The 19,579-nt window shown below is 39.3% G+C and overlaps 1 protein-coding gene across 1 annotated transcript in view; it reads left to right on the top strand.

The window, feature by feature from the left end:
* The window catches only part of LOC118409515 (chondroitin sulfate synthase 1-like), a 31,539-nt gene that overhangs the window by 8,634 nt on the left and 3,326 nt on the right, over nucleotides 1-19,579 (top strand). The window contains exon 2 of the mRNA XM_035810584.1: nucleotides 17,873-18,286. Within this exon, the coding sequence (XP_035666477.1) occupies nucleotides 17,873-18,286 (414 nt within the window). The remainder of the gene's footprint in view (nucleotides 1-17,872; nucleotides 18,287-19,579) is intronic.

Genomic DNA, 19,579 nt, shown 5'->3' with positions numbered 1-19,579 from the left:
AATAATAGCTTTCATTACAGAAGCTCTTGACACTAAATGATAAAGACATTACTCAAACCAAACCAAGACATTACTCATTTGTCGGTAATCTTTAGTTACATTTCAATTCTCTTGTGTGTTATCCATTGGTTGTTGACATTATTGATTCACTATGATTAAGGAGGCAAAATCCACCCTGACCTTGGGACTTGCCATGACCACTAAGCAATCTATTTGTAGACTTGGCCAAAGTCCAGAGTTGCACTTAGTACAATTTAAAGACCTACAAAATCAAAAGTTGATGCCTCAATGCCATTTCAGGTCATGATTGGCTAGTTTTAGATCCTGTTTTTACATCAAATGGAATTGAACTTGTAACTTGTTTGTTCCAGACCTTTCAACAGCATTTCCCCCTCATCATTTTAACACCGTACATCAAGAGTTTTGACTACCTTTTTATGATCAAAGAATTGTGCACTGCGACAAACTCTACTAATAAATATTACGAATAGGACCTACCTGATATGTATTATACATTTCACGATTAGTGTATTAATCAAGAATATGGTCAAACCTGTACAACTACAAGTAAACTGTACAAGAAATTTTGGTGATCCCTTGGATTATTTTTTCCAATGAGTCACATGGCCAATATGACCAATTTTGGTGGTCCCATTGACATTTTTTGGTGGTCCCTTTGATTATTTTCCCCAATGACATAAAAGTCAGTAGTACCACCTGTCCACAAGACAAGATTCAATCAGTCTCCTTCTAATCTCCTGATGATGAGTCACTTTCTTGGACTGGACAGATCTGAAGAAATATGGCATCTTGCACTAATATTGAGAGAAAACTCTAGAACGTTTTTCCTGGTGTACTACACTTAAGCAAGTTAAGGGTTTGTTAGCAGTAAAGTACTGTAAGAACCATATTTGTGTTTTTGTCGCCATCGGAAGAAAGGAAAAGTAGAAATCTAATTAGAGGAGAGTATTGTTGTTGCAGACTCATGACGTCAGACTGCACTTTTCATTATACTGGAAACTGTAGATGACCTAGATTGTGTTACAGGTTGCATGAATAATCATCAACTTGTTCCCATTTATTACTATAATCCCAGTCTAGACTAGACTGCCTGCTGACGCACTAAAGCATCACAGAACAACTTGGATTGGACTGTGGACCAAGAATGGTTCAGGTGTCATGAGTCAAATGGCATTCTTTAGCAGGTCAAGAGATCTGATGATGGAAGTCTACATCTGGCACATGAGAGGAAAGTTGGGATAGACTGAAGTTGAACTCTTCCCTGATGGCTTGAGGGTGCTATTTAGTACATATACAAATGTATGGTGTGTTAATTGTGAGCACATCATGTCAAACATTGCTTCTGTATTGTTTGTATTGTTAAGGTATCCTTAATTACTGACAGGTTACAATAATAAACTGGCCAATCTTGAAGTAAGAGAGGATGAAGAAATAGCTGGTAAGAAAAAGGACATTGCTGTGACATATATCTCAGTGCAGGTGGTTGTATACATGATAGGGGTGATATTCAAATTCTTCAGTGACAGGATGGTTTTACTGTTAAATCAGCACACCATCCCCAGTCAGTCCTATCTTTCATGTTCCTGACAGGCTATTTGAAGGAGGACTGTGTTCTGTCTTTCTTACCTAAATAGTGGAAGTAAACAAGTTGACCTACTTCCATATACAAACATCTTGTATTATCCTCTCTGTAGACAAGGTGTTGTACTAGTAGAATAAAACGGAAATGATTCAGAAAAATTGTTTCCTAAAATGATACATGTACCTTGCTTTCTTACCTGTACTGTGATGAACTAATGTTTTGAATTTGTCCTTGCCCTTTCTAAAGATCACAAGCAACAGCCCAAATAATTGTCACAGTAAAATAGACAGTCAAGCTATATACAGTCAAACCTGTATTAGCGACCACCTTTACATAGCGACCACCTGGCCATGCGGTCACTTTTTGTCGGTCCCTTGGATTTTTCCCATTGACCTAAGCATTAAGAAATAATCTATAGCAGCCACCTGTACAACGCGGCCATGGCCACACGATTTCCGGTCCTGTAGATATAGAAACACTGCGACCATACACTGGTCGTATGTCACCGTGCGTCCCGGTTAAAATCGTAGTTTGCGAGGAATTGGAGTTCCAGACAGGGTCATTTTGCCAGTAGCGGAAGGTATGCATGCCTTGAATGTTAGAGTGCAAGTCTTTGTTGTTGAATTTACCAACATTCCGCATGGCAATATCAATCATTTTCATGGCAATATCAATCATTTTCGGTAGGTTTGACTTTGGCAGGGTCAGTTTAATTCTGAGACAACAAGACAATGCTATTTGGTGAGAAAGATTAGTGGGTACTGAAAACATGTGTAACTTATTGATCATGGTCAATTGATCAACATTTTCTCTATAGTGGCAACCTGTCTGTTGTGGCCAAATTCCTCCAGTCCCTTGAGTGGCCACTATAGACAGGTTTGAGTCTTTGACTGTGGTAAGTAGATCAATGAGGGGTAACTTTGTAGGTCCTTAAGCTGGTGTGTTATACGGGCTATATAGATACAGATACAGAACCAATACTACGAAATGTGCAAGAAGATACATAAATATGTCAACATGTTGTAGCTTGAAAATCAATCAATGAAATAATCATTAGATCAGTCCTGTATTAAATCATGAATGTCTCAAAAGAGCATTTAGTACTTCTTGTCTGTGCCAGACATCTACATTTTTCATGACCTAGCGGATAGAAGTATCTACATTTTCCAGAGACATAATACAGCTTATGTAAGATCCCTGTTTCCATTACCACTTAAACGGAGACCTTAGGGAATTGATGTATGGGGAGACAGGATTTTCCTCTTCCCACCCACACAGGAGATGGGATGGATAGGCATCAACTGTAGCTAGGGACACTGACCATGGAGGAAGTTGTCAGTGCATCTTTCAGGCTCCAATAATTATGTATTATTTTTCTTTCAACTTTCCTCTGCATGTTGTAATTTTAACGGTATAACTGTACATTTCTACCTCATTGTTAAATGTACCCCCTGCCGTTGATTCATATATACCCAGCCTAAAAGGTCTTCTGTCCTTCTTTTCCTGAAGCAAAAATTTATATGTATTTAGAAGAAGAAACAGTTTGCTACATATAGCTAGCCAAAGGCTTCTTATAAAGATTTTGAAAGCAAAGGCTTTACTATAGCGAGAGCTTAAATAGGCATGTCATGACAACTTTTAGTTTGAAGGTCAAGATGTATCTAATCCTATTTACAAAGGACTCAGAAGTGCATGGATGTAACCTTGTAAAAGCTCATGACGTATAAAAAGAGACCTAACCATAATATGTAGTAACAAAGTTACCGCTCACTGATTTACTTAGCTTGTTTATTTTGAAGTGACGTTTATTTGGGCTGTTGTTTGTGACTCATTAGAAAGAGTATTTAAGGGCAAGGACGAATTCAAAGCATTTAAGTTTGAATCATGATGTAGACAGACATGAACATTATTCTTAGTAATACATGGATCACTGCCAGGTCTATTCCTCCAGGAAGGTAAGGAACTTGTGTAATTATTCTTTCATGCTCCTGATCAAATTCTTAGAGGAAATACTTCACATTCCCAGACAATATAGTAACCTTTTCCAGGCATCACCTTTAATCAGGTAAGTCATTGAGTATTATTCAAACAGCCAGACTATTCAATGGTCATATTTAGTGTTAGTATCCTATCATTTATAATGTATTATGGCATGTAATGTATGAGTTTACATGATAAACGGAATACGTGTTTTCTGTATTTGATTCATTTGATGTACATGGAGGAATAAAGATCAATACCTTTCAATCAAAGTTTGATAGTTCGATCTGTCAAAATGTGATGGGGTTATTGTGAAATTGCTATTTACATCCATTGATTAAGGTCTCCAGAATGTTAACTGGACTGAAATAGAACTATTTACTTGGAACTAATAGTCTTTCCCATCATCAACTTGAATTGGAAAACCAATTTGTCACATTAAACATTTGACCTTTGTCCCCCTGGGCAGCTTTGTATGACCTTTGGCCTCAGGAGGGTAACTTGAGGAGGCGTGTGTATTCTTTCTGTTGTAATAGGGGATGAACTTAGCTTTTGTTATTATGGTATAATTACAATGGTATTAATGCGTACATGACACTAAAAGCATTCAACATGTAGACATATCCAAGTTTATCAAAAACTAAACTTTTGCTGGAAGATAGTTTTTCATGGTAGAGTTGGTTTTCTAGATGTGCAGTATATAGGACTGGTCCATGAATACTGAAAAACAACCTGTTTGTGTAGTTCTATGCAGTATTTTTCCATTTGTTGTGCTTTAGCATTGAGCCAGGTCAAACTGTTGGTCCTCAGGCTTGCATGACACAGCTGTGGGTTCTCCAGTTCCCTGGTCTTTCCTGCCTCCTGACAGCACAACCCACAGTTGACTGGATTCTTGGGAGGCATGTCCTCTTGGCACAGAGCACACCAATGTGGTCAAGAACAAACCTTGTAGGTTAGTTACCTTGCGGGGTTACAGCTGTTTCTACAGAGGGGTGTTGTCAGACTGTCTGGCAGACTTGGTGACACAAGAGTACAGGTGAAGGGGTCACATGCAAGGAGATCATGGTGAGCTCAGGGTAGCAAGATGGTGAGTTTTCCTTCTTTCAGTCGGAAGAAAGGCGTCTTGGCTCATGAATATGCAGCTGTTTCTGTGTTACTTGGCTGACACCCTTCATGGCTGCTTGACCTTGACCTTTGACCTATCCTCCCACTTGGAGCATCTGAACCTCCCTGCCAAAACACATGTTATGAATGAAGGTGTCACTGTAAATCAAAATCGTTTGGTGCTGGCATAGTTGCCACTTTGTTGACAGGGATGGTACCTATTAGTACATCTATTATAATTGCCAGATCGATATAGTCCATCATTGTCATTATTATCATCATCATCATCATCATGGCCAGTCTTAGCAGAAGATTTAACTTGTAACAACGTGGTAAGTAATAAATTATCCATTGCAGTGCTGCCTATTAGTTATTCCTTTCATTTCAGATGGGATTTATCCATCTAAGTCAAGAATACCAGTAGGGGTCAAGTTAAACTTCTCTATAAACTGTCAAAAATTTGGTTGTTAAATATTGTCTAAATGGTTATGAAAGGAATGTGCATATCATGATAATGATGGGTTATAGTTATACCCTCTTATCTTGGGAAGTGCTTTTTTAGGTCATCTTCTCGGTTTGATGGTACATTGTTCACTTCATCACCCCTGCCAGTCCACAGTTCCACTCCAGAAGAGAGTGTTATTTTTTGATAGTCTATTAGATGATATTTCTGGGGTGACATATGCACCCGACTTTTTGCAAAGTTACCTCATTTGTCTTTTTGACAATAATCCTTTTCAAAATTCAAGTACCCGCATACAGACCCGCTTCTAATATACTGCGCCGTATATGATTTTGCAACTACCGTCACACTTTCTCACCAACAGTAGTCGGGATAAGCTTGACAAAGCAGTCAAGTGACTATCACACATTTAGCCTAATTTTAGGGATATACAAAAAAAGTTTGAAGACTATCTTATCATGGGATAGAGAGATTTCGGCACTTAAGTATAAGACTTTGAAAGTAGGTCAATGTAAAATGGCAGTGCCAAAACTGCTTGTGTGACCAACATCGGGCACAATTTCTTGCTAACAGTAGAGTCCCTAAGCTAATCAGTGTGGTAAATGGACTATTGGACATTTAGAAAGGTGCACAAAAAGTTTGAAGCCTATAGCGACCCTTAAAACACAGAAATTTGGTCACTTTTTATGGACCATTCTTCTATCTAATATGGACAAATTACTACAGAATGACCCACAAATAATAATTGAAATGTGTTGGCTGGCAGTTCTGATGCATGGATGATGCTTGTACACACAAGTCTACTCAAAATGTAATCCTAGAATATTGTAATTTTGAAATGAACCTGTTCTCCTGGTCAAATTTACGTCCTCCCCCACCAGCGCACAATTGCAAAGGTTTTATGAGCTCAAAATAACATCAACAACATGGGCGAACAAACAATCAGTGGGACAGACAAAATCTAAAAGCTACAGACAGCCACGTATTTGATACACACATTGTCCTTCATGATGAGATGCCATTAATGATAGAAATGGAGACATGAGTCTCTATCTATGAAGCTAAATGTTTTGTATTTCTAGTGGATGAAATGAGAGTACATTAAAAGTATTAATGGCAGATGAAAGATTGGCATGCAGACCTGCCAGGGCAATGTAGATCCTGCCACTCAACTTGGCCTAATCATTCCCAGATCTCAGGGGGGGCAGGTCATTGGCTCTTGTCTAGACTGGTCTATTCTAGATGTGTGGAATCTGTCATTCCTCTGAAAGGAAAGGGTCAGGTTTCATCTTTTAAAACATCCAGGTAGCAATCAAGGGAACAGACCTTTGTGAATGAGACCAAGAGCAAGCCATACTGTATGTAAACAGTCACCTGACACAAATTTAAGGCAGTCACTTGACCCTCACCCCAGCCTACACCATTAGGTTATCTGGAGACTTTGTGTCAGGCTTTTTGTGGAGTGATGACATTTTGCTCTCCCCTTGCCAGTGTTCATTTCACAAAATGGTATGAATGACATTGTATTGGCATGGATGGAGTATTTCTGTAACTTGTGCCCTTGATCATGAATCTGATTGGAACACTTCATGTCCTACCAGAGATTTGACAGTGGACGTGCCAACAGCCTGGTGAATAAGTAGTTAAGAGGAAACAGCCTGGGCCAAATCCTGTGCTTACATGTGGACATAGGTTTGTTGTAACAGCTGTAACTTGGCCTGGATAGATGTGACCTGAGCTGTTACCAACATGGCAAATGGACAAGACCATGTCCTTCAGTATTTGTTTACAGCCAAGTAGGATGTTGATTGATATGGTCAAACCCAATCTAATCACTAGGTCTTTGGTTTCCTGCACCACCTCTGCCAAGGAGGTGAATATATTTGCAGCAGCTTTAGTTGGATTATGAACACGATATTTTGAAAAGCATAAGATTCGATTGTGTTTGCATTAATGCATGTGTGTGTACATGTGTGTGTGTGTGTGTGTGTGTGTGTGTGTGCACTTGTAGGTGTGTGCGCGCACGCGTGTATGTGTCTGCATGTCTAGCCTCCATAGCAGGCCCTCTGGGCCTTTTTTCGTCTTTTGGCTCATAATACACTTTTGCTGGCCTTTTCTTTTTATACTGGGTTACTGGGTACTGCCGGGCCCGATAAAAGGCCCAGCGAGCCTGCTATGGAGGCTGCTGCATGTCTGTGTATCTGACTTTTGCTTTCAGAGCAAGGTTACTCACAAGGGCAATGCAGATTCCTTCAAAACAATTGAACTAACAAAAAGCTGTTTATTCGTATTACTATTAGTTCTGTTGAAATAACATTGAAATGACTTTTTATTTATACTGCTATGACGTAGATATATAGATAAGGGGTATGGTACAGTTCTACAAGTAAAGCAGTGGTACAGGTCCAGACCTGGACCAAGACCTAGATATGTATGATCAATTATCTGTGAGCTATTCGCGAAGCCATGGCAAGAGAGAAATACAAGTAACCAACTGTACTATTAATTGGTAAATTGTCATCATTGTACATAGTAAGATATTATTTGTAAGTAAAATCCTGAAGTATAAAAAAAATTGCCATCTCTGCCATGGGATGTAGCAGGAAAGTGTTTAGTTTGTTCAGGTACAGGTACAGTAAACAATAACTGTAAACAATTCTATCTCCTCCAATGGTGACTAGATCTAGAATAATATTATAAAATTTCTTCCAGGTTGTCCTACTTTGTGCCAACCGAAGTGAAACCATGTTTTCCACCACTAGATACTGTAGTAACTACCATGATTATAAGTTATCAAGTGTTATTGCTTTCATCATAGAATAAGGTAGCTAATCCGTCCATTCACCACCTCGTTATTGGAAACCTACTGAAGGTCTATTTCGACTTCGTTAAATCACTGGGACCTGGTCATTAATCTATCACCAGGACTAGTTTTTACTGCCAGGGTGTTCCCTCAAGGTAGGGGACTAATTATTCCAAACCCCTCCAAGCAGCTGTTTTATGGAGGAGTCTTCATAAAAGTAAAGGACCTTTTTAAAGTTTATCACTTTTAGAGGTATTCTGGGATGTAAACCCTAATCCCTTTTACCAAATAAGAGATGTATGCATTCTGCACCTCACATGTGAGGGAATGTTCATTTTCTGCATTTAAAATGAAATTCAAGAAATAGGTTTGATGTGCATGCATATGTACATATGTATACTGCCTGGTACTTACTTTGATAGACTGACAGACAAATTCAAATTTATTATTGTGGAAACGTTAATGCAACATGATTACCCCTTCAGATGTTGTCATCCCTTCTTTATAAAACCAGGCCCATAAACAATCCCATAAAGTTAGCATGGTTACAGGGTAATGGGCAATGTGCTCTGCCAGTATGAGGTCCTTCAGCTTATGATAACAAGGGTCATTGCCTATCTATGTCAGTCCATACCTACTTGTTTGCATATACATTTTGCATCTAGTTGAATGCATGTATTGATATTCGGTATGTGTGTTGGTCTTGACGAGATCTGGAAACGATTAGATTTTGGGCCCTCTTGTGACTTCTTGCGGTACTGCAGAGGAACTTCTGGGTTTGATATCTTTAGTTCTTTACATGCTATAGCTATGATTTTTGAGTGATAGACACTAAGACAGCTCTTGAGGTCAAGAGTGGTATGGGTACATGTAAGTTGTATAGGTTTGGGCCCCCTAATGGCTTGTTTTCTAACTGCAGGGCCAGTTTAGTGTCAGAATTTGAAAGAGAATAGCTCAGGAAGAGGTTGACGGTTCGTCATAATTTTTCTGGTATGTAGATAGCTTAAAGTGATGCTTCATGTAATCAAATATTAATATGCAAATCTGAAGTTATGTACAGGTGAAGGTCATTGAATATTGATTATGCAAATGAGACTTCATTTGCATAAAATTATCAGTATATCTGATTAAAGACTTCTTTCTTAACATTGTTAAAGCTGATACATAAATTTTGTACTCAAATTTCCTATGGTCATCATACATTGATATTGCAGTTTGAAACATAAGTGCAACTTTTTAGGCTTGTCCTTGTGGAGGACTGTCGCCTTAAAACTATAAATGTCTTGTCTTATCACAGATCATGAGTTAATTTTCCATGGGCTGGCCTTGCAAGATAGCTGTGTTGAACAATTACAAAAGCAAAAGAATTCTTACTCATGAGAAATAGCCGGGGTTCAGGTCTGTCAAAGTGTCCAAGACCAAGGTCATAAATCCACTTACCCTGATATGTCAATATACTAAACTCTTTCGGTTGCTTCTTGAATCCAATGATAAATGTACTGTAAGGCTTTGTGGTCCGGATACTCAAAATTTCAAACTTTCCATGGAATTCTTGAGAATTACACATCTACTGTCTGTAAGCACTCATGCCAAGAAAAAGATGATTTTTTTTCCTTGCAGTCCTAAAGGAAATGCTGTGGTAGTGTATGTATTAATCAGATCTTCCATGATACACAATAGATGCAACAGTTTCAAGTTTTCACTCTGCAGTCTGACTACATGTACCTTGCAAGCTTAATTGGCTGTACAGGTGATTAAGCAGCTAAAAATGCTGGTGAATGGCCAGTTGTTTATATTCCAGCTGGGGCAGTCTGTGAAAGTCTAGACTACAGCCAGTACAGGTGGTATTGTTCTGTCACTTCAATAACACTTTGTGTTTCCCATGTAAAAGTTTTGTGCAATGGTTAGTACTGTTCCAGACATTTTTTAACTGTAAAAAAAAAGAAAAATATAAAACATCTAGTGAGAGGTGGACCATGAGAAATGTTGCCACTTTTAGAACAATGCTAACAAGAAATTGTCATTTTCTCAAGGGAATTTATGAGGGAATATGTCTCTGACTCTGTGGGGCAAAGGAGTGTGAGCAGGCCTGATGTTTTAGAGATCCTCAGTGTTGTTGTTTCCACTATCAGTCCATGTGTATCCTACAGTGTTGTTTGGAGGTCTTGGTGTTATCAGTAAGTGCCCTGGGTTTGCTCTGTGGAAGGTTGTTGGCCATGTCAATGATCATAAACAAACTGAAAACAGGAAAGATATATAGTGAATGCGGAGCACACCATACCTACACTCTAATGATATTACCTCCTCATCTTTTACTAGTTTGTTTCTTCTTTTTCACTGTACCAGTTTGGTTTCTTTTCTTTCCTTCTTTTCATTTCAGTCATTTCCTTACCTTCCGTTTGTATTGCTTTACTCTTTTGTTAGAATTTAATTTCCCAATTTTATCCTTTATCTTTCCTTTTGTACTTCAGTTTCTTTCATTATGCATTGTAATCTTATTAATACCTGTTTGACCCCGTCTCTTCAACAATGACCGAGCCATTGATGGATGACTGTTTGGACATCAGAATTAATGCTTGGCCTTTCCTTTCTTGATTACTTTAGATTGGGCTTTGAAAGTACAATCATTGTTCTCCTATAGGGGCCAGACCCTGTCCCATAAATTGGGTCATAGCCAGATTTGCATGCCACGTTTCCCTTTTTCATTGCCTGCCCAGGATGGATTTTTCCTCAGAGACTTCTTTCACAGCATACTAGAGTGCAGAAAATTGTGACTTTATTTTGAAGTGTCTCATGTATAAAAGGTTAATGTTACAAGAAGTATTTATTCAGGGGTGAATCAAACTGTAGTCAATGCTGCTTGTAGGTCAGGAGGGGTTGTCCTCTGTCTGACACTAGTGACTAGAATAAGTGCTATTATTTCCTGGACTTCATAAATCAATATAGCATTGTGGTGCACCACTTTTGGTCCCGTGGGCGCTATATTTGTAGTGCCTCACACTGTATATAGCTATTCCAGAAGGAGGTATTTGTCAGGCTGTATATGATTTCAACTGCCTGTGACTTGAACATGTTAAGGCTGATGCTGTTGTATTCAACTGGAGGGACTGAGAGAGAAAACCGTCTGGACCTTGAGAATACCTGACATTCCTGGCCTGGGTTGGGGGAAGGCATATAAATGGGTATAAATGCAGGGTCCCTCGTATTTATACCCTACATATAGGGACTAGATAGCACTTGACAAGGATAATGTATAATGTATAGCAATCTTCATAGCAATGATAAGCAATATAATATATATAGTATGATAATATTATTACAAGTGTCTAAGAACACACAAATGTTTGGTGATTATTCATATGTAAATGAATATCAATATTTGAACAGGTTTGTGTCATATCAGACTGATTGATCTATTTTGTCACATTTAAGAAAAATGTTTATTTCAATTTGTTGCTGACACATTGTCAGAATGTCTCCCTGGCTTGATGGTGTGATTTGTTTAGCATTCCTCCAACACTATTTTATCAGAACACTCTGTAAACTGACCTTGCAAAGTGGTTGATAAGATAAAGCATGTTTTTGTTTTGATATGCAATGTTCTTTACTCTGTATTGGAGTGTGTACAACATACACTACAGACAGTAGTTCAGAAGATCTGCTTTTCATAAGTGTGTCCTTCCAGCTGTATCTGCTGTTCCTTGACAGTGCTGCTGTCAAGACCATTCATATTGTAGAGTTTGTAACTCAATAATTTCCAAGTGCAGGAGTGAACAAACTCATGTACATCATGTATGTTTATGGTGTTCGAAAAATGACATCTAACAACCTATTACAATTATTACAACCTATCTATCTGTCCCCATTCTTTTTGACTCTTAAAAAGATGTTCTTTCATGATCTGGGAAATAATGTCTTAGGGATTGGGACTATAGCCAAGGTCCGACCATTTAAAGAGATGGGTATTGCCCGGAAAGACAGACATATCTACAAAGCAGATGTACCACACATGGCAAGAGAACAGGCTGTGTCACATCTTCCCACGTGAACGCTAGATCTGATTGTGTGCTATCACAAATTTTTTAGTAGTTTTGGAAGCTTCCCAACATCACATCAACATTGTGGTTAGCCTTGGTCATCTATAAATCAGAAGGTAGAAGAACCCACAAAAGTAGTGCAAAAAAGTTAGACCATAATCCCCTTTCCTGACAATTCTGTTTCTAAGTATCATTGTCCAGAAACTTATTGTATATGGTCAAACCTCCATCAAATCCAATTTACAATCATGGTCAGAGTTGTTGAAAGAATGTTGTTGCAAAAGCACGGATGTTTACTCAAAGTGTAATGTGATCTTTGAAGCCTAGCAAAGCTAAAGGTTTCTCAATACAATACAGTCAATGTGCCTTCTATCAGATATCATATGACTTTTTCATAAGGCACACGAGAGTAAGAATAAAATTGTATACAAGTCTTTAACTCAATATAACTTGCTTATCTTATACCACCTTTTGGACCCCATTCACACACACACACTCACTCACTATTCACATTAAAAAAAACAGGAAGTGAGTTATGTGTCAAATCCAATTAAAACTTACCTGATCCAAATCAATTTTTGAGTGTGAATGTTCCTAATCCAATTGATTTTGGGCGTATAAGTACATCAAAGGCAACATTTCCATCCTCAGTACAATAGACTATCCCAATGATCCGTATGACCTCACAAGCACCATTTTCTTCAGTGTCTTGCCAACCGTTGATGTGTCAAAATGTAACCCAACCTGACCGATTTCCCAACAGTTAAGCCATACCAATTTCATTTGTTGCTTCTCTGATTTTTTCAGAAAAAAAATTAGACCGGCAGGTTGAAAAAAAAAATCAATATGTAGGGTGGTCCCTGATTAGCGAAGCCCCAGTTTAAAAAAAATAATATACATACTGTTTAAATTATCCACGTACAAGCACTGAAATGTGACGCCCATAATAGCCATAGTTTATTTGTCAGGAGAGGCAGTAAAAATTTGTCAACGGAAGGTGTAGCCAATTTTTTTTTCAAATTTGGAAAAATTTGACAGCAGAATCCGAGAAGCAACAAATAAGGTTGGTTTGGCCTTAACATGAAAAAATTGATGTCACTTTACCCTTGGAAATCACGAGGTAGTCTTTGGCAACATTTTGGAAGCGCAATGCCATTCCGACTCAGGGTGGTCGCAGTCGCAAGTTTGAGTTTAATCCAATTGTCTAAAAATGAGAAAAATATTAATCGGTTCTTTGTTTCACTCCATTTTTTTTGTGTGTGAATGGGATCCTAGTAGAGACAGCGACCACTGAGCAACTGCAGATTTGGCAAATCACTCAATGAATTTATATAATTTTTATGTAGGTAAAGAACACATTTTAAGAGTTTTGTAAGTGTTGTTTTCATGCAATATATTCCAATTATGAAATCCAATTTCCAGAGGGCAGGGGACCAAACACCAGTATTGTCACACAAGGTTTTCCTCCTGGGTAGCCTCCATGTGGGAGGCCATCCCCTGGTCACAGGTGGAACACAGGAAGTCTGGGGTTCATGTCTAGGTGCCAGGTGCAGGAAGGAAACTCATCCATCTTCTTACACATTCAACCTACTTGCATTGCATAGGTGGGAGAGGATGTATAGGCACCATCTACTCCTGAAAGTTATGACTCAATATGAGGGTCTGCATGCTTACCAGCTACTACAGCCGGGCCACTCCAATTCAATGTGTTATCAGTATATTCTTCATGATGAATAGACTTGCGGTAACTTGCGGAGGCAATATCAGATATTGAGATCATACTACTGAATACACTGGGTTCAAGATGATATTGTCACCGGCTCAACACCTGTTAAATCAACAGTTTTGATGCAAAAGTTCCACTGTTACATTTACATGTAGGTGATTGCAGAATATGTTTACTTAATAGTTTACTATGCTTCAGAATTTACCATTATAAGCATTGTTGTTCTTTCTGAATTTAGCATTAAGCGTTACCTGTACTTTAGACTTACCGTTAAGTGTTGCCAGTATCCTCCCAATCAGGACATCAGTTGTGGAAAGGAGAGTCTTCAACTTTTTGGAAAGTGTCAAAGGATACTACTCAGAATTCCACATGATGTTAGTGTATTCATTGCCAAAAAAGTAGAAAGTTTTAAACTTCTTCCGTAAGAATTAAAAGAACGTTATGAAACGGAAAAATTAGAAGAAGGTTGTGAAACCAAGAAGACTTTGTTTGATTGATCTACCAACCTGATGAAACTATTTACGGATAATGATATTCAGTTTTTCAGTCCTCTTAGTTCCTGAAAATGGTTCCTATTGCTTCTAAGTTCTAGTTCCCTCAGAACTTTTGCCCAAGGCAAATTGTTCCTATGTAGCCCCAGTCTTAATGGGTCTAAGGTGAATTGGAAGAGACAGACAAGAGTACAGTGTACAAGTGATCCGCTGGTTTCATTAATTGCCACATTTATAAAGTTTGCTTTTTGTGTAGGTTCATCATGCTCTGTTAGTTGATGTAAACTTTTGTCATATTGGATCCCTAAATACAGAAACTATCAGCTGTGAAACAAGCATGAAACTTTGTGTACATGTGTAGCAGTGAGAAACACCTCAAGTTCCCCACCTTGCGATATTCCGTGGAAAGGATGCAGGCATATTATAGTTGAGCAGTTTACAGCCCCACATGTATACTAGTAATCAGCCTGACCTATTGGAAGGAAAAAGAATTTATACAGATATATATATATTTTTAATCCAGACCACATTGCACGTCAGCAAAAAATAGATTTTTGTTTTTAAGGGCTAGGTCAATGACAAGGATCAAACTGTAGCAGTAGGAGGCCAGTTAAGATGAGGGTCTGCATGCCCTGTTCCATTGGGCTTAACGAGCTATTTTGATTCACCATCAATAGTACTAGTAGCCATCCTGCTGTACTTCAGCGTTAAGCATTTTTTTGTTATCTTGTTCATGAAGCGTTATCAGTCATTTCAATTAGTACTACAGAGCGGATTATTTGTTATCTTAAATTCAGTCTTAAGCAAATGGAGAAGTTCTTTGTAACATCTAGGCATGCAAAGGTAGACATCAGATTGCTCTTGGAACATTCACCTCTTTTTCTTTATTTTTCTTTTTTCTCCCTAAAATTTGCCTCTCAAAATGCAGGAAATTGCATCACAGCATCGGAAAATTCAAAATTTCCCGGGGAGTATACCTGGACCCCCTAGATTGTGCATGCCCTCAGCATTGAATATCCACTTAGGACGTTTTCTACGCTGTCATATACAACTAGACCTTAGTGACCAGCTGTTGGATTGTTCGACATCTTACAATGGATGGTTAATGGCCTTTTCTACCGCTATCAAAAGAAGTGTGCAAACATTTCTTCCAACATCATACTGCTGAACACTCTGGGTTTAAAATGATGTTTGATGCAAAAGTCAAATGCTAAAGAATGCATTGGGTAGCTTCTGAATTCACTAAGCATTGTCATCCTCTCTGAATTTACCGTTAAGTGTTACTGGCAATCCTTAATTTACTGTTGAGCATTGTCAGGATCCCCCCATGCAGACCATCTAACATTGGTCCTTGCATGAGCTGAAGTAGTCTCTGTTTGTGTGCCTTTCAACACACTCCTAGCCTAGCTAGACAAAACAAGGTGCTTGAGGATTGGAGACTGTCTCTGCACTGTCCCATGGCAGCCCAAGGATGTGCAGCATCATTTATATTCATACCTGTCAAGGGTAAACCATCTGAGTTGCACATACTTCTGAACTTCAGGAGTTTACCAAATAAATACCCTTTGCGTCCAGTTCCGCTGGATGTTTGAATGTTTTCATGTCCTTCTCTTATGTCTGAAATTTCCTGTTTTGGGATAAACATGGCAATCAGGGTTGATCCTGAGGTCGTCTGACCGTAGACATTTAAGACCATCATCCTATCCACTCAAGGGCAAGAACTGGTAAACAGACAGAGGAGGTGCGTGATCCATCCAGGGATTTTATTTCAGCCATGTTTTTCTGTTTATTGTCAAGGTCGACAGGTTAAATGGTATAAGTAATGTGGCATTGTCTCTGTTGTTGTCATATCTCAATGAGCTCAGCCCAGGGTTTATCACTGGTCACCCATGCATGGAGGGTCAGTCAGACTAGTCATTCCCAGCCAAACCTTAGTGATGATGAGATTACAAGATGAATTCTACTCTTATTCTGTTTTGCAGTCTGCAGCTGTGGACAAGATAGCTAAAGCAAAGGGTAGATAAAATGATTACATTGTTTCAAGTCACAATGTCTTCTCTTGGCTCTTGACAGTTACTTCTTGCTATACAGGGATATTTCTCTGGCTCAGTACTGGTATCCGTAGGTAGTCTAAAGAAGTAAAATAGTATTGAGTCAAATTTACAGATTTCAGATGTAGCATAGACCAGGGCTTGGATGGGTAGGAAGTGCAATGTCATCCAGAACAATTGCATGTTATGGAATTGTACTAGTCAGGAATTTTAGGTAACAATGATGGACGAAAACTGTCTGAGAGCCTGTATTCACTACCTGATTGTCATTCAAGATTGAACACTTTCCAGACACAACTTGCTCCCAACAAGCACTTTGGAGGAACATGAAACCATGACTTCATCTCATGTGTACATGGTTTGTTGCCTGACACTGGGCACCTCATACTGCACACTTCTTCTGCCTACTTAGCCTCAGGACTGGTCCTGCCCTATCCTGTGTCCCAGGAATGCCGCCAATGTTAATACTGGCTCATGTTCATTCCTTACATACTGATGCTAGCCAGGTACCAAGAGGAAGGGCAGGAACAGTCTAATCTTTGTTAAATCTTGACTGTATACATGTTCTCCACACTCTACAGATGTGCCCACTTCGTTGTTCCACTGTCTACAACATGTCTTATACCTGAATCAGATACAGATTTACTTTACCATTATAAAGGCCCTTCTTTTGCAGTACTTAGAGAATACAACAGTACTTTATTAAGCTTAACACTGTCCCATCTATGTTTGGGATGTTGTGCATCTTGAGCACACTAATTATACTGATTGAAATCAGGTTATCTCATGTCATGGTAATTTGTAGTTAGGAGGATAAACCAGACATACACAAGGGGCACTACAGTATTACAATAATGCATGTAGTAATCTCATGTTGTGTCAGCACAAGCAAAGTACCAGACCTATACTCCTGGGGCATGTGCTTTGCTTGCAGCTTGCAGTGTTGTGAAGATGAGTGTCTATTTGTAAACAATTTCACTAAGGCCTTTGGATTGGTAACTGGTGTGTTTATTATTGTTCAGTTGCCAGGTCACTCCTAGCTATTTAGATACACATACATGTGCATGTATACACACACGCCAGGAGATCTTTGCCACTGGTTTGTAACATCCTTTTCAACAGATGCCATAGAGGGTGAAATTCAATAAAAAAGGATGCCTTGATCCATTTGTTTGGAAGGACTATTATATAGTAGATAGTGAAGATGAGAGTCTTTTGTGACTAAACGTTTTTGCTTGACCAAAACATTTTGCTGTAGATATACATGTAGGTAGCAACTTTGAGAGGGGAAATTAGACCAGAAGGTCATGTTGACCACTGACCAGCTTTGGCCTTATATGCTTCAGTATGAACTTCATTCAACATGTTTTCGGTCACATCACCATGTCATGTTATATGCTCTGGCACCGACAACCATTACTGTCTATTCAGCTGATGGTGCCAGATTAGAAAAGAGTGGCCATCTTTGTGTCTTGTGCAAAGTACAGTGTGATACTCCACTTGATACTAAGATTATATTACTGCAAGATACTATCATTAATGCAAACAACTCTAACGGGTCTTTGTTGATGTTAGTCTTTATTCCACAGTGATGATTTCTCTGTTTCACTGCAGAGCCAACACCTGTTCTTCAACGATTACAAGAACGACAAGAAGGGCAGAATTGAGAACCTTCACACCGTGGGCGTGCAGCGTGCTATCACCATGCATCCCAACAAACACCCGCCATACCAGTACCGCCTCCACAACTACCTCCTGAGCCAGCGCATGCACAACCTGCGCCAACGGACCCTCAACATGCACCGGGAGGTCAAAGTCATGAGTCAGCTGCTGCTGGAGGATGCCACAGAGATGGACGCCAAGCTGGGCGATGTGCCGTCCCTCATGCACTTCACCCCACGTGAGACTGCGGAGGTGCTGACCTGGCAGTACCTGAACAATAGACAGGTGTACGCAGCTAAGGACCTACAGCCCAGGCAGGCTATCCCGAAGGCACTTAGAGCAGGCCTAGATGACATCATCATGCAGGTTTGTCATGTATTCACAAGTAGAATAGATCTTTAACTTTAATATTTGGAAACATCAACACCAATAAATAGAGTGGAATGAAAAAGCGTTACCCATAGTGACTTCCCCATATATGGCCTTTCCCTTTCCATGGTTGATATAGGTTGAAGCATAATGTTGAATATTAGTCTGTGACCAGACCCTCTGGTCGACAGACTTTTAGTTTTGTCACGTTTACGCGCGTTCGCAGCTGTATCTGTATGTTCCCGTTGTCTGAATTCTATGTGGTTTGGCAGGTCCTTTGTACTGAGGTTGACGATGATGCACGTGAACTTTTTTTTGCGGCAGGTGGTTTTATTATGGATTTTATAAAAATAACACCCCTACAATTTGTTCGTCTTGCGGTGTTTTGGTCCAGATCCTCTGTATGTGGGTCATGGTGTCATTGGAATTTGTCAAGCAGATGCGTGGTGTTACCTGATCGTCAAAGTTATTCGCGTTCGCATCGGTATCTGCATGTTCCCGTTGTCGCATACGTACGTTGTTTGGCAGGTCATCTGCACTGAGGTTGACGATGATGCACGTTGTTTTGTTTTTTTTTGTTTTTGCGGCAGTTGGTTTTATTAGGGACGCAATAAAAATAACACCCCTACAAAATGTTCATCTTTCGGTGTATTAGTCCAGATCCCCTGTATATGGGTCATGCTGTAATTGAGATATTGCAAGCAGATGCGTGATGTTCTCTGGTCGTCAATGTAACGCGCGTTCGCATCTATATCTGCATGTTCCCGTTGTCGCATACGTTTGTGGTTTGGCAGGTTCTCTACACATAGTTGGACGATGATGCAAGGTGTTTTATTTTTTCGGCAGCTGTTTTTATTATGTATGTAATAATTTCAGAAATCACCCCTGCAAATTGTACGTTTCACAGTGTATTGGCCCATGTCTGCATATGGTGCCCGTTGAGGTAATTGGGTATAGTTAAGCAGATGCGCGATATGTGCAAGAATTTTACGCGCGTTTGCTTTCTACCTCTTATTCAACAAGTTTATCCGTACTACTTTATGTACCAGCATCATGGACCCCGGGATTCACCCATTAACACTGTGTCATGCTACCTTATGGCTTCACACTAGTTAAAAACTTATCGCACAGTTCATCATCAACAGCTGTGTGTTATCTTATGTGGGACATGGGAACCGACATCTAATGTTCCACTAATGACCCTGTCAATCAAATACCTCCTGTCGCCGTTTGCAATGAAGCGTGTAAGAATTCTCGTCCCAAATGAAGTTTAGCCATATTATATTCCCT

This window comes from Branchiostoma floridae, chromosome 2 (assembly GCF_000003815.2).
Source record: "Branchiostoma floridae strain S238N-H82 chromosome 2, Bfl_VNyyK, whole genome shotgun sequence".
Classification (NCBI taxonomy): Eukaryota; Metazoa; Chordata; class Leptocardii; order Amphioxiformes; family Branchiostomatidae; genus Branchiostoma; species Branchiostoma floridae.
The sequence above is the reverse complement of the archived record's forward strand: the minus strand, read 5'-3'. Positions and strand labels throughout refer to the sequence as shown.